This window comes from Ursus americanus, chromosome 28, assembly GCF_024610735.1.
Source record: "Ursus americanus isolate L20-20 chromosome 28, mUrsAme1.1.p, whole genome shotgun sequence".
In the NCBI taxonomy this organism is placed as follows: domain Eukaryota; kingdom Metazoa; phylum Chordata; class Mammalia; order Carnivora; family Ursidae; genus Ursus; species Ursus americanus.
Genome location: NC_142154.1, coordinates 4703102 through 4728527, shown reverse-complemented (window position 1 = coordinate 4728527; position 25426 = coordinate 4703102). Strand labels below are relative to the sequence as shown.

General features: G+C 50.4%; 1 protein-coding gene across 1 annotated transcript; it reads left to right on the top strand.

Annotated features, from left to right (window-relative positions):
• The first annotated feature begins 619 nt into the window (after positions 1-619).
• Positions 620-20441, top strand: ZSCAN2 (zinc finger and SCAN domain containing 2). The gene is made up of 3 exons (XM_045813071.2): positions 620-749; positions 2449-2959; positions 17005-20441. The coding sequence occupies exons 2-3, from the start codon at positions 2557-2559 to the stop codon at positions 18444-18446; spliced, it is 1845 nt and encodes a 614-aa protein (XP_045669027.2). The 5' UTR covers positions 620-749; positions 2449-2556; the 3' UTR covers positions 18447-20441.
• The last annotated feature ends 4985 nt before the right edge of the window (positions 20442-25426 follow it).

Sequence of the window (25426 nt, the reverse complement as noted above, 5' to 3'; positions counted from 1 at the left end):
GACCAGGTGGACGAAAGAATGGGAGTTCTTCCGCGGCAGAAGAGGCGGGACCGGGCTTGCCTCCAGCAGCAGGACTGCCTCCTGCCGCAGGAACACCACGTGCGAAAACAAAGGGGTGTGCTAAGGCCAGGTGCGAGCGTGGACCTGCAGGTTGGGGGAGGTGGCGCCGGGCTTGGGCAGCGGGGGGACTTTTCCTGGGCGGACTCCTGCCAGGTCGGGGACAGCCGTCGAGGGGCCTAACAACATGCCTTGCCACACAGTCCCCCGCTGAAAAGGACCTTCAAGCCCCTCCACACAACTTTCCATTTTTCAGAGGCAAATACACGGAGGCCTCAGGGAAGTGAAATGACCGGTACCAGGTCCCAACTCTGGCCAACCATGGGGTCTTGGGGGCCAGTCCGAGGATTTGCCTGCCGCCCTGACGGCGGCACCGCCGGGGCTCTCAATCCCCAGCTCCGCTCCCCTCCTGCCAGCCCGGCCGCCGTGGTGGACTACATCTCCCACAATGCCCTCGGCCCGGCCTCCCCACCCCACCGCCAGGCTGGGGGCCGGCTTCGCCAGTAGGAGAGCAGGGTTTCCAGGGAGCGTTCTCGGCGGCCAATGAGCGCGGCGGGGGGCGGGCCTCTCCCGTCCATTGTTCTCGGTGCCCCTCGGGCTTGAGCCGCGGTGAGTCCGGAGGGGCCGGGCCGTGCCCGGGGGCGCTTTTGCGCGCGGAGTGGCTGCCGGAGCCCGACCTGGTCTCTCGAGAGGTGAGCCCGGAGAGACGGGCCTGGAGCGGCGCGGGCCGGGGGAGTAGCCCGCGGCGAGGGAATAACGGGCCTGGAGCCAGTGCGGGCAGCCCTGCTGGGGGAGGGGCGTCGGGGGCGCTGTCCGCGCCCGCGGGCCGGGGCCCCCAGGTTGACGCGCCCGGTCTACTGGGCGAATGGGCACCCGGACCCTGCTCCGGGGCGGCGAGCTCTCTGCACATCCAGCCAGGGGCGCGGGGTTGGGACTGGAAGTCACGCTGGACGGCATCCCGCGCAGCTCCTCGTTTTACAGATGGGGAAACTGAGCTTCCGAGGGGGCGTGTCTTGCCCCTGGTCAGGCAGCGAATGAGCTGACCCGGAGCAGTTTTCCCGGGCTCCCAAGCAGGACTTCTGTTATACCTGTGCCTCTTGCAGCCCTTTGGTAAATACACATTGAGAGCCTCGGTGTTCCCACTAGCTTTGCTTTCTTCTTCTTTTTTTTTTTTCTCCTTCCCCGCCCCCCCATCTTTTTTTTTTTTTAAAGGGGAGTTACCTGAGTCTTTGTGATGTGGTAGTGATTTTTAAAACATAATTTTTCATTGCTTTTATAGGCTTTATTTTAAATAGTAATTTCACTGCTCACAACATTTTGTAGAATTAACGTCCAAGTTTTGTTTTTCCTTGTGTATGTGTTCATTTTTAAACAGATTTGGGATCATACTGTGCCTCGTTTTTCTGTTTGGCTAGGTTTGTTTTTTTATCGGTAATTTTCATGTTTACGAAGATTATCTCATATTATTAATGGTTAATAATCTTTATCAGCCTGATTTTTAAAATATTTAAAACTACATGCAGCAGAATGAACAGATCTTAAATTTCATATGTATGCTTTGTGCAACCGTCATCAAATCAAGATATAGAACATTTCCAGCACCCCAAAGACTTCTTTGAGCCCCTTCTCAGTCAGTACCCCATGCCCCAAAGGTAGCCATTATTAAATCAGCATAGTTTTAAATACATTTTACTGTATGGATGTGCCATAATTCATTAACCATTCCTGTGCTGCTGGATTTTTAAAATGTCTTTTTTTTTTCTTTCAATTAGAAACAAGGCTATGGCTTTGTTTCCTTGCAAATAAGTTCTTCTTCACAAAGATGGTTATTTTTAAAGATAAATTCCTGAGGGGGCCAAGGCTGCACTGAAGAGTGTGAGTATTTTAAAACTCATACTCATATGGTAAGAATGCAGTTAAGATACTGCCTTCCTCTCAGTGAGGCTCAAAGTGTCTTGACATCTGATCCATTGCTAATCCTGAAGATGTCCCCATAAGATAAGAAGGTTGGGTGTTACTATCTCTACCTATTAGATGGGCACTGAGGTTAAGGGACTGAGTTGTATGTTAGGTCAAGGTCACTCACTCTGCAGCAAATCTGAACTGATTTAGGGCAGAATAACTCAGTCCTGGGTTCTTAGGAGGACTCTGAATTTTTGATACTCATTCTTTTGGAAAGAAAAGTTCTGTATTTTTTTGTGATTTTTCTTAACTTATTTCGCCACAGAGAGAGGTTTTCAGGAGTAAGCCATTTTTCCTTTAAGAGGGACAGGAAACTTGTGTTGATTTGCGGATGTAAGAATCACTTGGTGGACTGACCTGGGCTGCTGTGAGTTAGATCATTGTAGGACAGTCTACTTATTGATTGTGGTTCTCTTTCTCATTTCCCAGCCAGACTACTTGTTGAAATTTGAGGAGGGAGGTGTCTTCTCCGTGAGTCTGGCTCTAGAAGACTGAGGTTCAAGGCTAGAAGCCTGGGAGATTGCCCCGGGAAGGTGGATGATGGCTGCAGAGGTGCCGAGAGTAACCACCCCCCTGAGCCCCTTGGTCCAGGTGCCTCAAGCGGAAGAGGAACGGGAGGAGGTCACCACCATGATCCTGGAGGATGATTCATGGGTGCAGGAAGCAGTATTGCAGGAGGATGGCCCGGAGTCTGAGCCTTTTCCCCAGAGTGCTGGCAAGAGGAGCCCCCACGGGGAGGCCGTTGGAGGGCCGCAGGGTGCACTTGGCCGCCTCCGAGAGCTCTGTCGGCGCTGGCTGAGGCCGGAAGTGCACACCAAGGAACAGATGCTGACCATGTTACCAAGGGAAATTCAGGCCTGGCTGCAAGAACATCGTCCCGAAAGCAGCGAGGAGGCCGTAGCCTTGGTGGAGGACTTGACCCAGACCCTTCGGGATGGCGGTAAGATGCTGGGCCTCATGGGGAGAGGGTGGGAGCATCCCCCCACTGTGGAGGAGTGTGGTGTTTATGGAAGAGGAGAAGGTGGTATCGAGGATGGAGGTGGGGACACCCTGTCCTCCTGCTGCTGCTGTAGGCAACCAGGACAGGCTCACCTTTTTTAACGCCCTTATGTGCAATGGCAGTTCCAGAATTTCAGTATAGGAGAGGCTTACAGGACTATTCTTGGAGCTATATTTGCATAATAAGCACAGTGTTTACTTCTGTGTTCATTTAGAGTGGTTGGGAAGCTGATGGAGGTTATAGGGAGGGGGACTGAAGACCGTATAAACCGCCCCTTGTTACCTTCCCTTGGTTGTGCAATAAACATCCAAATATTTGAAGTTCCAGCAATTAGAAGAACCGGATAATCCTATTTTTTAAAAGTGATTATTCTTATGACACCAGCTAGTAACTAGAAACTTGCTATGGTATAAAGTCATCCTAAGCTCTTGGAAGAGTCATTTCAAACTTGAGCTCTTTGCCACGGTTACCGTTCTTGTCTCCCATGTTACTGATACATTCTGGGGTCCAGGCATGCCATTTAACTACTCTGTCTCCATTCTGGTCTTCAACTGTAGACTGGACTCCCTTGATTACAGATGTTTCCTTCACATCTGCCTGTGTCCCTGGGGCTGCTTCAGGACCCATGGATGATGGCTGCCTTGGCACTGATGAGAGCCGTAGAAGTTCAGAGAATGGAAGGGAGAGGACCAGAGAGGTCAGAGAGCTCCAGAAGGAGGTTGTAGGCTGGAGTGGAGTTTGCAATGGTGCAGGGCAGCAGGGAGGGTTTGGCTGCTGAGAAGAAAGTGGCGGGTGGCATGAAGCTCACTGGTTCAGGTGACAGTAAGAAAGGCTGGCCAGTTGGAGTAGAAAGTGTGTTTTTAGGAAGTGGTAGGATGTGGAGTTTGGGGGAAGGGTGGGTGGGGGCTTGGACTGAATGTCGTTGGCCTCAGCAGGTTCTTGAACTAAGCCCAAGGGGCATGGGAGGAAGTGGAATTTGGCAACAGGATGTAGGTTTGATTTGAGTAGGGAGAGGCCAGCGGCAGGAGAGCAGCCAGGAAGCCGCCTAGACATCAGGCGTGCCGGCATAGGGGTCGGGCTGAGGCAGGGACGGAGGAGAAGGGGAGGACATTGGACGCAGGTAAGAAGAACCCATAGTAACACTAGTTAGCATTTACAGATCCCTTTCTGGTCCAGGCCTCATGCGTAGTATCCACTATGCAAAACTGACGGACACTTCACCGTCTTGGGAGATAAGTGACGTTATTATCACCAGAGAAGTTAAGTGACTTCCTGAAGATCACGCAGCTAGTATGAGGCCGAACCAGGATTTGAACCCATGGGTCTGAGGACATGGCCCATGTTCTTTTTTTTTTAGATTTTATTTATTTATTTGAGAGAGAAAAAGAGAGAGCACGAGACAGAGGAGGGTCAGAGGGAGAAGCAGATTTCCCGCTGAGCAGGGAGCCGGATGTGGGAATTGATCCTGAGGCTCCAGGACCATGACCTGAGCCGAAGGCAGTCACTTAGCCCACTGAGCCACCCAGGCGCCCCTTGGCCCGTGTTCTTAAGCAGTTTATCACATCTGTGGTACAAAGCGATAGTTCCCAGTGGGGTGTTGCAGGCAAGGACTAAGACAAAGATGGCCAGCCCAGAGGCGTCCAGTGTGGAGGATTCAGAAGACCGGGAAGAGAAGAGAAGAAAGGAGGTGGTTTGGGAGCGGAGGCTGCGACCAAGCCCAGGGACTTGGGAGGTAGAGGAGTAAAGCTGGCTTTCGGAGGAAGGGACTGACATTGAGGGCCTCCTGTGAGCCCAGCCCCCTGGGCTCCTCCTGTGTCTGCCTCACTAGCAATCCTGGGAGGTGGGTGGGACTGTCATTTTACAGATGAGGAAATGGAAATTCAGCAAGGTCAGGCCCTTACTCAAGGTCACGCACTAGATGGTAAGTGGTGGAGCCGGGATTCAGACTCTGGTCTTTGTGCTTCCACATGTGTTCGGTGTGTTTTATCTGAAGCAAAGTACCTGGTTTTCTTTGGCCCTGAAAAATAACTTTTAACTTTACTCTTCCTATTAGAAAAAAACCCAAAATCTCTCATCCTGTCCTAAAAACTTAATTGACTTGCCTCCTGATGAAAGTGACAAGTTTGTAACGAACTTTAGGATCTTTAGTCAGATACTGTGGAGAGGCTGGAGGGGTTGAGGGCTGAGGAGTAACCTCTGAGGTAGTTGCTTATTTTTATTTTTTTGAGATTTATTTATTTGAGAGAGAAAGCAAGCATGAGTCAGGGGAGGGTCAGAGAGAGCATCTCAAGCCGACTCCCTGCTGAGCACGAGGCCCGGGGCTCGATCCCATGACCCATGAAATGACCCAAGCTGAAACCAAGAGTCAGACCCTTCACCGACTGAGCCACCCAGGCGCCCCTGGGGTGATTGTGTCATTGGGGGAAGTGGAGAAGCGGAGGGTCAGGTCGGAGCAGGTGCTTCTAAGGCAGGGATAGGCACCCACTGTGGCAGCCCTCCCCACCCGGCTGGCTGCGGGGGCTTTGTGCCTTTTATCACTCCCAGAACGTCTAAGATGGGTTCGTCAGTCCTCTGACTTCTACCCTTGAGATCGGCTTTGTTGGTCTCCACCCGTTTAACAAAGTCCCCTGACCTTCCCGTGATTACTCAGAGGAACCCCTGCACTTTACCTTCATCCCCTGAAACATTTGTTCAGCCTAAACCACTTGACCTCTGTTCTGTTCGTCCAGCTCGGGACCTTTGGACACACTGACCCAGCACCGGACATTTCAATCCCTGTTTCGACGGTGGTTATTTAATATCTGACTAACAGGTACCTCTGGGTGCTCACATTAAAAGTTCTTATAACTGCCATGAAGGTGGGACCTGTGCTACTGGTTTAAGCGGTAAAGCTCATCTCTCCTTGCGACTGTGTCCCAAGGACGTTTTCATCCCCATGCGCAGTCCTCTTTCAGGCTTGTGCTGCTTCTGCCCAGAACTCTTACAGCGGCCCAGCCCTTTCCTCCTCCAGGGCCCCCTGCTCCACTCCTACCTACGTGGCCGGGCGCTCTCCTGCTTCGAAATCTTCGGAAGTTCCCCAGTGTGTCCAAATCAAGCACGAGCTCCTTATTCTGCTTGGAACTGGGGCCTTGTATGACAGCCCAGAGCTGCCCTGCAGCGGCCCCTGGTCCTCCCACCATTGCCCTGGTCCATTCAGACCAGATCTTGCCATTTCTTGAACGAAGCCTGTACTTTCTGGCATGCGTCTGTGCTCTTGAAGTTTGAGTTGGAATGGCTTTGTCCCATCCCTGTGTGATAAAATCCTGGGTGCCCTTTGAGGGTACACCCTTGGAGACCCGCTCCAGAAATCCGTCCTTACTTCAGGTCCCCCTTGCCTGTCCCCAGCTCCAGCCACCCGGGAGCACTCTGACCCCCTCTTCCAGAAGCCGTCTGCCCCAGAGCCTTGGGGTTCTCCTCGTCCTTTAGCTTTTGATTATGTTCCATCTTGTTTTCTGTTTATATGAATAGTTGTCTTATTTCTCCTAGGAACCTTTAGAACCCCAGAAGGCATGGAACCTGTTTTCTTCTCTTTTTTTCTTTTTTTCCTTTCTTCTCTCCCAGCACTGTGCACAGTGCCCCCCACACAGTGGGAGCTCAGTAAGTATTGCTGGCGTGAATACATGCATCCTTCCTGCCCGCCGGCAGGTGTGGAGAAGCTCCCTTGCTAGCACGGTCCATGAAGGGGGTGGACAGACGGCTTCTTCATTCCAGGCTTCTCTGCCTTTCCTTGAGAAAGCCATGCTAAGCTTTTAAAACAAAATCGGGTCAAGGCCATGTTTGGCAGAACAGAGCTGGAACACGGCCAAGTCTGGAAAGTGGGGAGAGGTGAGGCTGCAGAGCTGGGGGTGCTCAGGCCGGTGGGCAGCCCGGGCAGCTCAGGCCAGTGAAAGAGCACTCACTCTCAGCCTCTGGCATTTTCGATCTTGGAAGCGCCATATGAATCCTTTGTTCAGCAAACCTGGTGAATGCTATCATGTTTATGCTATTAATAAAGATATTGCTAAGTTGATTTTATTTTTTTAGTAATCTCTTCCCACAACACGGGGCTCGAACTCACAACCCTGAGATCGAGAGTCAGTCACATGCTCTTCCGACTGAGCCAGCCAGGCGCCCCAAAGATATTTTTACACAGAGCAAACATGTTTCTGAGCATGGAGGTTTGTGCTGTTCCCATTTCTCAAATTCCAAAGGCTCCAGGACATCCTCCCGGCCTGGCCTGAGTATAAACTAGAAGGTGGCCTTTTTGACCTGATGTTATCCAGCCAAAGTGCAGGAATCGTGTGGGAGACCTATAGCAATTACTTGCGTGGGACAAGCTTTGACTCTGGAAACCTCTGGTTTGGTGAATCCACACCCCAGGGAGGACATTTGCCTGAAAGTTTTTGTGCACATCAATGAATTACAGGATGGAGAAAATGAACCGGTGAAGGGCAGGAATTGCAAACCTCAGGAGGGCGTCACTGGTCCCGTGGGGCTCATCTCCCCAGTGGTGAGGATTTTCAGTTGAAGAGAGATTGGAAGTTTTCGCCTGGTGGCTGTGTTTTCAGCTTGTGTTTCACAGACTCACTGCAAGACCATTTATGAATAGCATGGGTTATTTCAAGTTCTTGTTAGAAAGTCCCAACGTAAAAATCAGAACGCTTCCTTTTCTTCTTTTTTTCTGGTGATTTGGTGAATGACAACCCAGATTGTCCAGGGTAATCCTGAATACAAAATACTTGTCCTTGCAAATCATCAGAATGTCTCGGAGTTCAATAGTGTGGGTGGCCAAGCCCTACCTCTCAGACTCCTATCTGTAAGTGGCCTGGGGCTGGAAATCATTTCTCAAATTGTATGGCCCAGTTTTTGGTTCAGAAACTGTAGCCCTGCAGAGCTGAGACAGCTTGAGCCCACACTGTCGTCTGATTGCTCTACCCAGGGTTCAAGCACCTTTCTGTAAGACGTGAGCGGAGAGACAGTGCTAGAGCCTGCAGACCGGGGACTCATGGCACGGTGGCCTTCCCCAGGCCCCCCATATCAGTGTTGGTGCAACATCAGGGTAGCGGGGAAATGCTCCTCTCCTGACACATAGATTTTTATCTCACAGAAGCTCCACCGCCCAAAAAAGAAACTGCTGACGTCAGAGGGGAGCAAAGGGGAAATTACCGGGCTCAAAATGGATGACTCCTGATATGTAAATCCTCTGACCATCGGCGCAGCGTGTGGTCCCTGCGCCCCGCAGCGTCAGCATCGTCTGCAAATGTGTTAGAAATGAACTTCCTGGGCCCCACCCCAGACCTACTGCACCAGAAACTTTGGGGGTGGGGCCCAGTACGCTGTGGTTTAACAAGCCCTCCTAGTGCTCCCGATGAGCAAGCCACTGTGCTAGACCTCTGGTTCTCAGACTTGGCCCCACATCGGAATCACCTGGGGCCCCACTCCCAGGGAGTCTGACTTTCTGATTTCATTGGCATTGGGTGTGGCCCAGGCAAGAAAGTTTTGGAAGCTCCCAGGTGGCCCTAAGCTGCAGCAAAGTGTCAAAACCACTGCTTAGAGTCTTGTTACTCAGTGTGGTCCGCGGACCAACAGTACTGGTGTCACCTGGAGCTTGTAGGAAAGGCACGCTCTGTCTCACCCCAAGTGAAGCAGCATCTGCATTCAACAGAATCTCCAGGGGATTCATCTGCACTCTGAAGTGGGAGAAGCACTGCTCCAGCCAGAGAGGAGTGGAGGCTGTCAGCTTCAAACCTCCTCCCGCCCAACACTTGAGCCCCAGAGTCACAGCTGGCCTCTCCAGACGTCGGTAGCGTCACCTGGCTTTGGGTGCACACAGGCAGCAACAGGTTACCTCGTCTGAGTTTGCTGCCCCAGAAATGCTCCCTTCATGCCAGCAACGAGCAAATGCATTCATTTTTCATGACAAGACAGGGAACGGAGAGTGTTGGAGGGTTGTAAAGGTGTTAGTCTTTTTAAAGCTACGATGCTTAGTTTCCAAACAAAACTCACCTTTAAGTCACTGAAATAGTTGCAGCGTATACCATACAGAGCTCTGAGAGAGACGTAATGTTCTGACTGTAAAATGTCTGGCAATCATTCATTTAAACTGATAACGGAGCTCATTGCCGTTGTTATCCGTGGTTCATGTCTCAGGCAGCCGGAGTGCGGGAACAATGGTCCCAGTCATCTGGGGCCAGTGGGCTCCTGCCAGGCTTGCCAGGACCGCGCTCCGACGGGGAGAGCCCGGCTCAGGAGGAAGCTGTGTGACAGTCACGCCTGCATTTTAGACCAATGGCTCTGACCATGGCATTGAGACACAGTGGTGTGTCACGATCAGGTGAGGGGGCTTCCGCAGAGTTTGGAGCCTAACCCATACTAAATCGCCAAAGTCTGTGACTAGTTCACTTTTCTAAATAAATTACAGTAAATTCAGGTTGATCTCCCTATTGATATCAGTTTTCCTCACACTCACCGTGATATGCTTTCCAGTGTGGGAGAGGAAGAGGAGGTGTCAGGCTGGGCAGGGGACATGCACGGCCCCGTGAACAGCAGTGGGGATGTGCTGTGCATGGGACTCCAGAGCCTGTGTCCGGGGGTAATCCAACAGCCACTGCTTTAGCCCGAGCCTCGAACGTGGCTATTGTTTACAACCGAGAAGGGAAGAAGGGGGGCCTATGGCAATTCAACAACCATTCCGTGAATGGCATGTGGGACGGTGGTCTCACCATTTTGAAAAACCTAACATTGGATCCTTACTTCATAACTTAACATGGAAACAGATCTCTGGCTTATAAGTGACACAAACATAAATTTCAGATGGATTACAGATCTCAACTGTAAAAGACCTGGAATAACAGGTAGGGAATATTTTTATAACCTTGTGGTGAAGGACTTCTTAAGCAAGACAGCAATCTTCAAAGCTGGATTGGACTCAGGAAAACAGAAAAGCCCTTTGTATAAAAAAGTACCATGAACAAAGTTAAAAGACAATATACCAACTGGAAGGGAATATTTGCAACAAACTCTGCGGTACAGCAGATAAGAGTCAAAAACCCTTGATCTGGGGGCGCCTGGTTCTTGGTTTTGGCTCAGGTCATTATTTCAGAGTCCTGGTATGGAGCCCCGTGTCAGGCTCCCTGCTCAGCGGGGAGTCTGCTTCCCCTCCCCCTCCTCTCCCTCTGCATCCCCCCCCCCCCCCCGTGTACTCTCTTTCTCTCTCTGAAATAAATAAGTAAATAAGTAAATCTTAAAAAACAACAACAAAAAAACCCTAGATCTGTAAGGGCTTCTGTAATCCCTAAGAAAAGTCAGTGCAGTGCAGTGTAAGGTAAAAGATATGAACGGGGGAAAAAAGATATAAAGGGGCTATTTATTTTTAAAGATTTTATTTATTTGAGAGAGAGAGCACAAGCAGGGAGGAGAGGGAGAAGCAGGCTCCTCACTGAGCAGGGAGCCCGATGTAGGGTTTGATCCCAGGACCTTGCGGATCTTGACTTGAGCCAAAGGCAGACGCCCAACTGGCTGAGCCACCCAGGTGCACCAAGAATGGGCAATTTAGAAATGAAGAAAAGTAAATTATAACTTTATGAAACCATATGTTCCATCTTAACGATTGATCAGGGAAGTACTCATTAATTCTTTTGCCTACTGGACCATCAGAAATTTAAGAGTGTTTCTGAGAATTCTCTGCCTTTCTAAGCATTTATTTACTCTTCTAAAACTAATTTCAGAATTAGTAGGTAATGTCACCTATTTTAAATTTGATAGAGCACATAAAATTATGAGCCATATATTCTCTTTTGAGTGTGATAAAATTCACATAACATAAAATTTGCCATTTTAACCTTTTTTTTCATTTTAATCATTTTTATGTGTACAGTTCACGGACATTAAATATATTCATATTGTTGTACAACCATCACCACCATCCATCTTCAGCACTGTCTCCTCTTCTCAAACTGAAACTGTGCTCAGTAAACAACTCCCCGTTCCTCCCTCCCTCCCCCATAGCCCCTTGCACCCACCTTTCTAATTCCTATCACTATGATAACTTTGTTCTCAGTACCTTATATAGAGGAATCATACGATATTTATCCTTTTGTGGCTGGCTTATTCTTTCACTTAGCATAATGTCCTCAAGATTCGTCCATGTGGAAGCATGGGTCCGAATTTCATTCCTTGTTAAGGCTGAATAATATTCCATTCATTCATTTGTTGATAGACCTTTGGGTTTTCAACATGGGGTTATTATGAGTAATGCAGGAACAGGGATGTACAAATACCTGTTTGAGTCCCTACTTTCAGTTCTTTTGGATGTAGACCCAGATGTGGAATTATTAGATCATATGGTAATTCTAGGTTTAATTTTTTGAGGAGCCACCATACTGTTTTCCACCGTGGCTGCACTATTTTACATTCCCACCAGCAGTGCACATGGGGAGAATCATATGTATCTTTTAAAGATTTATTCATTTTTAGAGAGAGAGCACTTGTGAGAGTGGGGAGGGTCAGAGGGAGAGGGAGAGACAGAATCTCAAGCAGACTCCACGCTAAGTGGAGCCTGAGCAGGGCTTGATCCCAAGACCCTGAGATCATGACCTGAGCCAAAACCAAAAGTCAGACGCCCAACCGACTGAGCCACCCTGGCGCCCAAAGAATCATATGTTCTTTTAAGTCTTTCTCAGGGATACATTTTTTTTTTTAAGATTTATTTATTTTAGAGAGAGAGCATGAGCAGGGGGGACGAAGGGAGAGACTCCATGTTGAGCAGCTGAGCATGGAGCCCAATGCACGCAGTGTTGCCTCTTTGTCTAGTAAAGGAGGGGACAGCTGGTCCTTAAGCTGCTGACAGGGCAGGGGGTCTGGATTCTCCTCTGCAGTGAGATGGTAGAAGATAATCACACAGATTAAGTATTCCATTTAAAGGCTTTCTGATTATGAGAGAAGTCTCATAATTCTGTCTAATACTTGGATACTGTTTTTGTTTACATTTAAATCTTTGATCAGTTTGGGATTTTTCCCAGTATGGGATCCAACCTCAGATTTCTTCCATTCGGCCTCGCTAGTCAGTCCAGCATCATTTCTAGAATGTCAGTTGACTGTTGAGCCTTTTCTCCGTGGATTTGAGAGGCTGCCCTTGTCAGACATTCAAGTCCCATTGTCGTTAGAGTCGTGTTTCTGTTCACTCGTCTGTCTATTCATGTACCACCCGTGTTCAGTTCTGAATTCACACGTCTGCTGAGTCTGTTTCTAGTGTTTGTGGTGTTTCCCTGATCTGTCTATTAATGTTTTCATTCTTGAGATCTTGTAGTGTGCTTGAACATCGGACAAAGATAGTCCCTCTCCTCCCCATCCCCGGTCTCAGTCAGTAATCCTGTCTTAACGTTTTAAGGTGGTTTTTTTTTTTTTAGTTGTCTCTACCCCCAACGAGGGGCTCAAACTCATGACCCCGAGGTCAAGAGCTGCGCGCTCCACCAACGGAGCCGCCAACTGGTAAAGACCCGTGCGTGCCCTTCAGGTGCCTGATTTGCCAGTTTTAAAGGGTACGCTCTGAACTCCCAGGTGAGGGAGGCAATGCAGATGAGGCGATCAATGAACATATCCTCTGTCCCACCTTCTCTCAACCCCAGTTTGGCTAGAGTGTCATTTCTGCGTTGCTGGGTAGCCTCTTCGTTCTCTTCTCATTATAATGGCCACAGTCGTTTGAGACTTCGTTCTCAAGTCTGCCGGATCAGGCGCTCGTCCCCAGCCCGTTTGCTCGGAGTTCCCTTCATCTCTCGGTTGACTGAAGCTCACCTCCTAGTAGTTTCTTCAAGAAGGGCTCATCGGAACCATATTCCGAGAATTTGTGCGTATTCAAAGCGTGATACTTGAAGGACAGTTTTGTTGAACACAAAATCCTGGGCCTCCCCTTTCTTTCCTTGTCTGCCTCATGTCTGCAGTGTCGTCACTGTGGGGAAGTCTGAACCCAAGTGGTTCTCTTCCCCCACGTACGTGATTCGAGCCCTTTGCCTTGCGGTCCGCTCTCATCGCTAACCACTCTGGCTTCGCTTTCCGAACACAGTGCGCCTTCCCAGGGTCCTTTAGCTTCCTCGCTGCAGCGTGTGCTCTGCTCCTTGGGTCTAGTTCCCCTGTTTGAGGACTCGGTTATGTGTGCGTGGACTCTCCTTTCATCTAGCTTCTCTGTCTTTCTCGTCAATCCCTTCATCCTCCCTGTCCCCTTCCTTTCACTGCTCTTCTCCTTTCGGCCCTCCTCTGCCCTTCCCGCTTGCCAGTGTGCCTGTTGTCCTTCGTAATCCTCCCCCTGTGCTCGGGTCTCTGGATTTCCTCTGCTTTCCCACGTCCTGCCGGCTCCCACTCTGTCTCTTCCTGCTGTCTCCTGTCTTCCAACTTTTACTGTGTGGTCTTCCTTCCTGGAGGTGGTTGCTTCAAGTTTTTTTTTCCCTTTTTTTCTGCTTTTTTTAAGAGAAAGAGAGTGCATGTGGGGGGGGGGTGGGTCTCAAGCAGACTCCCGGCTGAGCGGGGAGCCCGAGGCGGGCTCGATCTCATGACCCTGAGATCATGCCCTGAGGCGCAACCAAGAGTCGGAAGCTCAACTGACTGAGCCACGCAGGAGGCCCTCATTTATTATTTTTTTTAATGCATGAAAAATGTCACTTTCTCAGTCATAATTGCCATGATTACTGTATGAGGGTCAAAGGCTCCCTCCTTCTCTGCTTTACAGAAACAGAAGCTTCCTGCATAGAGAGGCCATCTGGGTGATTCTGGTTGGAGTGTCCCCTCCTGCGCTTCTCTGAGCCAAAGCAGCCAGCCCTGCTTGCCCCAGTTCCCAAATGCACTGTTGCTCTTGAGGGGCAGTCCCTTACCTTCAGGAAGTGATTTTCTGCCTGAGCTTTTTTTATATCCTTTTTTTTTTTTTTAATTAAGTAAGCTCCACATGCCCAGTGTGGAGCCCAACGCGGGGCTTGAACTTATGATCCTGAGATCAAGACCTGAGCTGAGATCAAGTCAGATGCTTAACCGACTGAGCCACCCAGTGCCCCTCTGTCTGAGCTTTTTGAGATCAGCTGCCCCTCAGTTCTGTCCCCTGCCCCCCCCCCCCACTGCTTTCCATGCTTGTTCTCTTCACTTCGTGCCTCATTGGCCTCTGCCCTGTCTCTGCTGTTTTTGGAAGCCCTTATATGTATTTTAGTGTCTGCAGATTAATCTTTCTCCTAATCTCACTGCTTATGCAGTTTGAGGTTTGTTTTTTTTTGTTTTCCCTGTTGCTTCTGAGCTCATTCCAGAACATACCAACCAGTTCTTCTGATTTTAAGGCAGTGGGACATCAGCTAATGTCCCTGTTCAGAAGAGAACAATTACTAAAGTCACTTTTTAAAAACAATTTATTTATTAGAGAGAGAAGCACGTGGGGGGTAGGAGCAGAGGGAGAGAAAGAGAGAAACTTAAGCAGACTCCCCGCTGAGCGCGACAATGTGGAGCTTGATCTCAGGACTCTGAGATCAGACCTGAGCTGAAACCAAGAGTCAGATGCTCAACCGACTGAGCCACCCAGGTGCCCCTACTAAAGTCATTTTTAAAAATGTTTTCGGTAGGGGAGCCTGGGTGGCTCAGTCGTTAAGTGTCTGCCTTCGGCTCAGGTCATGATCCCAGGGTCCTCGGATCAAGCCCTGCGTTGGGCTCCCTGCTCAGCGGGAAGCCTGCTTCTCCCTCTCCCTTTGCTTGTGTTCCCTCTCTCTCTATCTCTCTCTCTGTCAAATAAATAAAATCTTTTTTAAAAATGTTTTTGGTAGTATTAGCTTGCAGAAAATAAATCAGGGCCTCTGCCTAGAAGAGTGGTGATAGCAGGCCTCTGTGCTAGAAACTTGCAAAACACTGTTGCAGTAAGTCGAGGAGGTGCAGAACTCCCAGTCCTGGCCATGTGGGAGCATGCACTGTGCCCCCCATGCCTGCATCTGTCCCCTGGATGCCTGGGGCCACAGATTACCAGCAGCGTATGTGCTATAAGCATGAAATGGAATCATAGGCCTACTTGTAAGTGTAAATACAATCTTCTGTGGACTGACAGCATAACTAGAACCCAGATTCTGCTTGAGGGCATGTCAGATTTTATCCTGTGCACCTATGGAAATTTACCTTAACCTACAGAAACTAATAATGACTGAATCGACCATCTAATGTTAAATAAACTATTTCTTAGCTTCAGTAATGGGAATGTCACTCAGACCTTGTGAATTATTTTACTAATTGTCTTCCCAGTTCTGGATGGATCTGCTTTCTCTGGAGGTCTGATGTTAGGTGTTAGGGATAATTAGGCTATCACCCTGATCGACAAATCATTGATTTATTTCTGTACAGCCTACAGAATTCCAAAAGAGAATTGAAGACAGCTTACAGAAACAGAGCACAAGGGTGCTTGCTTCGGCACCACATACACTCAAACTGGAACAATACAGAGAAGATTAGCCAAAGAAGGAGGGAGGCAGGAAGGGAGGGAAGGAAGGAAGGGAGCACAAGGAAATTATAGCAAAGAAGGAAATAATGGGAGGACAAACTGAAAGAACACAGGTTGCGGGCTGTACAAATATCCAGTATTCTCTCTCTGAGTGCTTGGCTCCAAGCTTCCAAGCAGGCAAGGCAGAGAGAGAGCCACAACCAGGGGCATGAGGCAAACACAAATCTGTTGCTCAGAATAGCAGTGCTCTTGGGAATTTTGGTTAGAGGAAAATTTCCTTCTCGTTCATCAAGAGGACATTGTGTGGCATAAACAGTGTCACCAACAACTTCCTGGCAGTGTTAATGTTCCTGACGGCCATTAATTTCCGATGACACTTCTTAGACTGTTCGTGACTGTCAGCCAGAGCCATTAAATCAACACGCAGCTCAGTTCTACGGAGATCAGAACAGTGAGGTCCAGGCTCACGGCTCTCCGCTGCTCCAACCTGGGATAGCCTTCAGAGTCTCTCAACGAAGGAAGGGGAAGCATATGTTGTTAGCAATCTGCCCTCCTGATTTCTTTGTTGTTGTTCTTCTTTTTTTAAGATTCTATTTATTTATTTGAGAGAGAGCTCACAAGAAAGCACAAGCAGGGGGAGAGACAGAGGGAGAGGGAGAAGCAGGCTCCCTGCTGAGCAGGGAGCCCCATGTGGGGCTCCATCCCAGGACCCTGAGATCATGATCTGAGCTGAAGGCAGACGCTTAACCTACTGAGCCACCCAGGCGCCCCCTCCTAATTTCTTTCACCCGGATGTTTGATAAGTGTTGGGCAGTAGAGTTTGGCAAGTTTTTGGATGGTAGATAGTTTGTATTACCAATGGGAGGTCCATCTGTAAGCTCCTACTGCGGATACATTTTAGGGCTCTTCTAAGTGCCCACTTGTTTGCAGTCATCTGTATAGACACCTAGAGTCCTTGTTGTAGGGGCCCTGTCATCTTGTCTGTGTCTTACTTACATATTATAATTTAGTAAGATTATAAACACAGGACATACTGTAATGCAGAGATTATTATATAAGCTCTCATAAGCTCTCTTTGAAAGGAGACTGGGCTTTAGGGAAATTTCTTTGGTACCAGTGAAAAACCCATTCATTCATTCTCCAAATTTAATTGAGCACCTGTTACACATGAGGCACCTTGGTGAGTACTGGGGGTCACTGTGTACCCTTTTGCTTTCCGCTGATCCGGATTTTCAGATTCCCACCTGACTTCCGTTCCCCAGTGGAGAAACAGGTGCAGATCTAGAACCCAGATCTTGAAGACTTAGAAATTCTGGGTGATCGCTGCGTGGCTGTGAGCTCCGACAACTAGATAATCATGTAGAAGGAAATCAACCTGGTTTTTAAAAGTTTTGAGGGTTCTTCAGCTTATTTTTAGTAGAAGTTTAATTTTTAAAATATTTCACGTGGGTTTCCTTTCCTTCTCTCATCATTACAGGAAACTGAGTATAAATCGTATGTGTTTCTTCACTTTCAGATTTCGAGATCCAGAGTGACAATGGGGAGAACTCTAATCAGGATCTGTTTGAGGATGTGGAATCACATGAGATGTTCTCAGAAATGCCCGAAGGAGAAGGCATTCAGCAGTCCGACTGGGAAAGTGACTCTGAGAGAGACTGTGGCTCCAGGGGGCCCCTGGGGAACGTCCGGCGAGAGGATCGCAGGGAGGCGCCGGTCCAGGGCAGGGAAGTGGGGCAGCTCATCGGCCTTCAGGGCACCTACCTGGGTGAGAAGCCCTACGAGTGTCCCCAGTGTGGGAAAACCTTCAGCCGGAAATCCCACCTGATCACCCACGAGCGGACCCACACAGGAGAGAAATACTACAAATGCAACGAATGCGGGAAAAGCTTTAGCGATGGTTCTAACTTCAGCAGACACCAAACCACCCACACGGGGGAGAAACCTTACAAATGCAGAGACTGTGGGAAAAGCTTTAGCCGGAGCGCAAACCTCATCACCCACCAGCGGATCCACACAGGCGAAAAGCCCTTCCAGTGCGCCGAGTGCGGCAAGAGCTTCAGCAGGAGCCCCAATCTCATCGCCCACCAGCGAACGCACACGGGCGAGAAGCCCTACTCGTGCCCCGAGTGTGGGAAGAGCTTCGGCAACCGGTCCAGCCTTAACACGCACCAGGGCATCCACACGGGCGAGAAGCCGTACGAGTGCAAGGAGTGCGGCGAGAGCTTCAGCTACAACTCCAACCTGATCCGCCACCAGAGGATCCACACGGGCGAGAAGCCCTACAAGTGCCCCGACTGCGGCCAGAGGTTCAGCCAGAGCTCGGCGCTCATCACGCACCGGAGAACGCACACGGGCGAGAAGCCCTACCAGTGCGGCGAGTGCGGCAAGAGCTTCAGCCGCAGCTCCAACCTGGCCACGCACCGCCGGACGCACCTGCTCGAGAAGCCCTACAAGTGCGGCGAGTGCGGCAAGAGCTTCAGCCAGAGCTCCAGCCTCATCGCCCACCAGGGCACGCACACGGGCGAGAAGCCCTACGAGTGCCTGACGTGCGGGGAGAGCTTCAGCTGGAGCTCCAACCTCCTCAAGCACCAGCGCGTGCACACGGGCGAGAAGCCGCACAAGTGCGCCGAGTGCGGCAAGGGCTTCAGCCAGCGCTCGCAGCTCGTGGTGCACCAGCGGACGCACACGGGCGAGAAGCCCTACAAGTGCCTCATGTGCGGCAAGAGCTTCAGCCGGGGCTCCATCCTGGTCATGCACCAGCGCGCACACCTGGGCGACAAGCCGTACCGCTGCCCCGAGTGCGGCAAGGGCTTCAGCTGGAACTCTGTCCTCATCATCCACCAGCGCATCCACACCGGGGAGAAGCCCTACAAGTGCCCCGAGTGCGGCAAGGGCTTCAGCAACAGCTCCAACTTCATCACCCACCAGAGAACGCACGCCAAAGAGAAAATGTACTGAGCCGGCGGGGCCCAGCCACGGGGCCCTGGAACAGCGACGTCCGTGCAGGAGAGCCGTTCTTCCCCGGGGGCCTCCGGGGACTTGGGCCAGCATCTCACCCTCGCTTGCCCTCGTTCCTAACACCCACTGCCATCTCGGTGGGCAGAGTCAAACGCCCAGAACAGAGGACAGGGACGGAAGGTCGCAGAGTGGGGTCTCTGTTTCCCTGCATGACACTCAGTTGGCTTCCTCTCTCCTGGTCCTCCATGCCTCGGTTTCCTCTTTGTAGCACAGGGGGAGTGTTTCTTGGGGGGTACAGAAGACAGTGTGGCCCACAGCCCAGGCCGAGGCCTCAGAAATACTGGAAAGCGATAGGTGTGGTCTGGTGGTTCTGCTGCCACTTGGTCGGGTTAAGGTGCCTTCGCCCCAAGCTGCTGGCATGCCAGGGGGTCAGGTCAGAAGTGGCTCTTCCTGGCCTTGTGTCTTGGGCTTTGATTTCAGGTCAAGGTGGGTGGGCTTTTCTAACTCTGAGTCATCCACAGGAAGGTAAAGCCCTTCTCTCTGTAGAAAGTGTCAGGGACACCGAGACGTGAGCAAGTACGCCCTGGAACCAGTGTCCCAGTAGCCTTTCCACTGATAAGAGCTAAAGAGGGCCCACCAGGGATGGTAGAAGATGAGGCGATGTACACATCTGCTTGTGTCTCTGCTTACTGTCCTGTGCTAAGTCGGCTGCCAGGGGAATGCACTAGTTTTTGTGGGGTTTTGTTTTTTGAGTGGGAAATCGGGGACCCCCAGCCACCTACCCCTGGTGGGTGGTGGGTTCTGTCTCTTCAAGGGCGAAAGAGTCCTGCACCCTTCAGGGTGGGCTTGTGTCTTTACCCCCACAAATACCAGCCCCAAAATCATCTCTCTATGCACTTGTCATTCTCCCATTCTTCTCGTTTTTATTTTATATGTGCAGGGCTAAAATTCTGTCTGGTAGCTTTTGTATACTTTCATATTTTTAAGGAAGTGTTGATTTTGAGGACACTTCCTCTGTCCTCTGGACAGATGTGGGCCTGAGTCAGGAGTTGTCCTACAGGTGTCACCCTTGATCTCCAGATGCTACCAGGGCTTTGTTCTTGGGTCCTTGAGACTTGAAACCATAAAGACCAGGGGATGCTAACAGGTCAAGGGGTTTGTTATAGGGAAGAGGAGAACGGAGAAGGTGTTTCTGGGAGATATGAAACCACCTCCTCCAGTGCATGGAGCCCATGCTCACAATGGGCCTTGGTTCTTATAGAATGGATACTCAAGATTTCCTAATAAAATAGAGTCCCATTCTTTTTCTGCATCTGCCTTTCAATGTGAACTTGACTATTAGCAAACCCACACCTCACTTCCCACCCACTCACCTCCTGCCTTAGGCCGAAAGTGGTCCAAGACCTTCAGGGAGTAAAAATCAGTGGTTTCAAAGAACGCACCTTTGGGTGAACCGAGATCTGTGTGCTTAACCAATGTACACACCTGTCCACTGTCCTTTGCCAACTGTGCATTCAGTCTGTCAGCTAAGACTTGGAGTGGCAGCTTTGGCTAAGGAGCCAGGTGGCCTCCTAAGGAGGCCGTTGGGAATCATCTCTATCCAGAATCAACTAGATTAGACATAAGGAGGACATTTCTAAGCTCAGCAGTGATTGTTGTTAAACCAAACCATGTAGGCTGTGAAATACCCATCATTAATCTCTTTCCTTCACTTATTTAGCAAACGTCAAGGACTTAAGTACCATCACTGTGCTAGGTACTAGGGAAAGGTGATGAATGAGAAATCCCGTTACCCGTCTTTATCAAGTTTTCACAGGAGGAATAACCCCATCTGTCTGGGAAGCTACAAGAGCCATCCAAGGGAGAATGAATAGGGTGGTTTCCTAGCTGATAGTAAGATCTGGGATTTGGGTTGTAGAAGATACCAGCTCTTTCTTCCCCCAAGTCTCAATTTAAGAAAAGAACTGACACTAAGTTTTGCAAAGCTTTCTTTTTTTTCTTTCTTTTCTTTTCTTTCTTTCTTTCTTTCTTTTTTTTTTTTTTTACTCCTCTCTACCTGGTAGGCACACAAAATATCTTGGGAAAAAGGGACACAAGATCAGGCTGGACTCAGGATGGGAAATGACAGACCATGGTCCTAGAAAGGTTGAGAGTCCTTCACTTCCTGAGCTGCTTGCCCGAGGCGGATCTGCGGAGGCAGCGCGGGCTCGGCCTACATGGGCCTTCACGCAGCTCGGTGTGGGAAGGCATGGCCTTCCTCCCCAGAAGACCCCGGTCCCCTTGGCAGATCCATTTCCACCACGTCTTTGCTCTCAATTCAGTTACACCTGTGTCTCTGTAACAAAGGACATCTCCCCTAAATGTACATGCGTTTAGGGACTGAGGTTTTGTCCTCCGTTTGTTCGAAGTTCATGGGAACAGCCTTGGGACAGTTGAAATTTATAATAAGGAGCGCTTGCGTGGCTCAGTCGGTTAAGCGTCCGATTCTTGGTTTTGGCTCAGGTCATGATCTGCTCCGTGCTCAGCGGGGAGTCTGCTTCCCCTCTCCCTCTCCCTTTGCCACCCCCCTCCTCGCACACTCTCTCTCTAAAGTAAATCATAAATCTTTTTAAAAATGTATAGTAAATGGTAAAAAGAAAACAGAGCAACTGGTTTACCGTCAGCGAGGCCCCCATGCCCATCTCGGCAGGTCTTCTCCGAGACTTGCCCACTTCCCTCTCCTGAGCCCTACAGTGGCCACCTTGTACCCTTCAGCCCTTCTCCTCAGACTCAGCCAACTCCCAGGCCTGGCTCCCCCTTCCCAGAGAACCTCGAACCTGTCAGGTGTCAGGAACTTCCCTCAGCGTCCCAGCCTCAGAGCAACACACCTCTGTAGCAAGCCCCTCGCTTCCTTCCTCCAGGCTCTGCCTGGAGATGTGTGTTCCGGAGGTGTGGGGGGGTGGCATCTCTGCCTGTGTTAGCCTCCACTCCCTCCAGGGGCAGGGCCTTGCCCCCTCAGCCGTTTCCTCCCCCGGTTTCCAGTCTCCTCTACTGGCTTCGTCCCACAGCTTACGTGCTGCAGTCAGTCATTCCTGGAGCCTCGGACTCAGTATGTCCAGAAGCCACCTCCCTGCCTCCCTTGTGTCTCCTCTGTGAGCAGCACGGCCTCCCCAGCCTCACCCAACCCCAGACCTGGGAGTCATCCAAGACTCCTTCCTCCCTCGCCTCCCTCAGAGCCATTCAGGAATCCAGCCCTACAAATCCTGCCTCCCTATTAACATCTCCCAGCTCTCACCTCACCATCACCACCACCCCGGGCATAGTTCAGACCCTTGCAACCACAGTAGCCTCCAAATTCCCTCAAGCCCTGCCTCCCTCCACTTTATCCTCCAGATTGTAGTCGGCATGAGTGCTCAACACAGAACTGAACCTGTCACAACCCAGCTTATACGCCCTGGGGCTCCTCATCCCTACAGAGAGGCCATGGTCCTTAGAATGCAGATGAAGCCTTCCCAATGGGGCCTCTGTGAAACCTCTTTACTGCACCCCAATACCCTGACCATCCTTGTTCCCTGGCCGCTCCCCCTTGAATGTGCTCCACCGGGCCTTGCCTTGTCCTCACGCTGTTCCCCCTTCCTGGAATGCCTGGTCCATCTGGGGCATACTTGCACATCTCTGAAAACTCAGCCTGGGTATCCCCCCCTCCGAGAAGCCTTCCCTGCACTTTTCTGGCAGACCTGACCTCCCCCCGTGCACTGTCCAACTTCAGAGCCTGGGACAAGATTCTGCCCCTCTGCCTTCTATTTGTTATGTTCACACCCAAACTCTGTCTCCAGCACCCGGTGCAGGGCCTGGTGTGTGACAGGAACTCAGTTTTTGCCAGCTGAGTTCTCTTCATGGGGATACACAGAAATGCAAGAGGCAGGTAGAGCCCAAAACTCTAAGCTGGAAAATGGACTCAGTCTCCCACACTTCCCTTTGGTAAGATGTTAAATGTAAGTTAGTTTTAACCTCAGTGCCTCTCACCTAAGTTATGATTTATTGGTATTGGTGGATGAAGTCCCAGCTGAAGACCTTTATAAAAACCAACTAACCAGAGCGTGCGGCTGGCTCCGTCGCTAGAGCACGCAATTCTTGATCTCGACGTTGTAAGTTCAAGCCCCATGTTGGGTATAAGGATTACTTAAGAAAGTAAAATCTTAAAAAAAAAAAAAAAAAAAAAAAAACCAACTAACCAGTACCCTAATGAAACAACTCATATTTTTGAAATTTCACAGACATCAAAAGGCAGTGGAAAACTAGGCATCTTCTTTACTGTAACCGAGTCTAGCACACAATCTGTTCCTCTTCTTTCTGGGCAAGCGATGGAACTTGGAGACTGTATCTTACTCTCACCCCTTGGTCCCAGCACATTCATGTGACTATCTCCTGAGACAGCTCCCCTTGTTTCAATCTTTTTTTTTTTTTTTTTTAGAAATACAACACACAGATAAGCATATGGAAGTGTAAGCTCATTGTACTTTTACAAACTCAACACGCCCGTGTAACCAGCACCCAGATCAAGAAACAACTTAGCCACATCCCAGAAGTCCTCCTCGGGTCCCCTCCCAGGCTGTGCTTTGTCCTCCTTCCCCTGTTCTCAAGTTGGGCGTAGTGGAGGGAGTGTTGGGAGCTGGACAGACCCGGTTCTAGACACTTAGGCCACTAACCACACCCTCACTTTTATAAGAGATTTTACAATTTGAGGCAGGTAATAACAAGACTTCTTTTTTCCATGGAATTTTACTTCCTTTTGGGTTGTGTTTATAGTTTATGATAAGCTATAATAGCTTATAGTGACAATTTACCGAGCAGTGACCACGCACAGGTGGTCTGTGCTAAGCTCGACACACAGCCCTCCCTACTTAACCCTGACAACGAAGCAGGGAGGGAAGTGAGGTAGGTCCATATCCCCACTTTCGGGCTGAGGAAGTGGAGGCTGGGAAGAGAGGTTCAGTAAGTACCTTGCCCAGTAGCTGTTGGGCTACCAGAGCCCTGAGAAATACCTATGGGAAGAATGGGGAAAACAGCAAACCCCTGAAATACAAACGGTCTACTGGCTTTGCGTCAGTCTTCTCCCGAGCTGGCATCGAGAAGACCCACAAATGTCACTGGCCCTTCCTTGCACGTGGCCATGTGACCGGCTCTTCCCAGCCCTTTATCCCCAACGTTGGGGTCCTGTCTTATGTGAGGGCACTCCGTGGGGGCCCAGTGTCCTGGGCTCACCCCCACAGACAGCCCCGGAGTTTGTCAAACCTCCCTGCTGCTGGGCCCTGTTAGGCTATTCCAAATTTCTGGACAGAATAGTTGGTCCTTCCTTTTTCCATCCTCTTAACTTGATAAAGTAGCCCCAGACCACAGAGGAAGAAGTGCATGGAAAACGGTCAGATTTTGAGACAGAGGATTTCCGAGCCTGGTGGAGAGTAAGGGCGGGTGGGAGTCCCCTTTGGCTTTCCACCCAGTCGCCGGTGCAACTGAGCTCATGCTTCTGGCATCGGCAGAGGCTGTGGCTCTAGGGCCTATTGGCCCCCCGCTTCCCGATCCTGCTGGCTCTTCCCAGCGTCCCAACTCAGAGAACCTTCCATCCATCCCTTCCCAGGCCCAAGGCAGCAGTACAACCAATGTGTGTGTGTGTGGGGAGGGGAATCCAAGAAAACACTGCTCAAGCCCCTCACACCTCCCAGGCCCTGGCAGGCACAGCGTCTCCGCTGTCTACGCTGTTGGTGTTTGAGGGGAGGGGCGCCTGCCAGGAGGCCTCAGGGGTGGTACATTTTGGCAAATTTACCCCAGAGTTCTGGTCCCCAGCCTTTCTGGTGCAGAGCCTGGATTTCCTCAGTACACCCAGAGATGACCGAATCCTGGGTGGGAGGCTCCTGTTAACTAGATTTCGAGGAGACCAATAGAATCTAGAACCCCAGTTATTAATTTATAGGAGGGGATCTCCCATCGCAAGCCAGCTTCAGAGCACCCCTTGGTCCTGGTCTCGAGTGACTGAAAAGAGTGGCTTTGGGATCAGCTAATGCTTGAGCAGCACAGGACGAAAGGAAGAGGTCATGTGAGGGACAGGCAGACACCAGCCACGAACCCCCTAGGGGACAGACGCTGTGCTTCAAATCCTGCTTATCTTCTGGCCCCCCAGGGCCGTCTGCTCAGTGCCCAAGATTCCCTTGTTAACTCCTTCTTCCAGGTTTTCCTGCTGACCACGTCCCCTTGTGTAGATAAGTTAGTACCACCAGTTAACTTGGGAGTTAAATGCATGATCCAGTGGGCCTAGGGAACATTAGTCTCCACTCATTCTCTGTGGCTGTAATCCCCTGAATTCCTAGAGGATAAGCATATCTCTTTCATCTGGAAATCCTCGTCTCCTCAGGCACTGCTTATAAACACCTCTTGTGCAATGTTTTTCTACATACATCCCAATAATCTAGAAACCAAACTTGCTGAAACTGACCTACTAACCTTTGCCTGCCTCTCGCAGCTGCTCGGACAGCGCTGCCCTTCAGAGCTAGTAGCTCCTGTGTGTCTCCCTCCCGCTCCTGTCCTGACATCTGTGGTGTCGTAGATGCAGTGTTGGGAGCCAGAGAGACCTGGCCGACCTGGCTCTAGACACACTTGCACCACTGACTAGCCGTCTGAAGAGGGCAAATCACTTTCGGAGGGCCTCATTTTCCACATCTGCAAAACTGATGGCAATACTTGCTGTTCCCATTCCAGAAGGCTGCTGGGAAGAGGTAAGAAAGGGTAATCCCATTCTCTGTGGTAATATTGATAACTCTGACCTACATGGAGCCTGCTTTCACCAAAAAACGGGCCTGTCTAGGTTGCCGAGGACAATTGTCCTCCGAGGGCCCAGGAGGCCCCAAGTGGGAAAGTATCTCATCTCAGTAGACTTGTGGGGTCCTTTAGTCCCCTTCTTTGAGGAGCGTGGCTCGCAGCTTGAGGACATGTATGCCTGTCTTCTC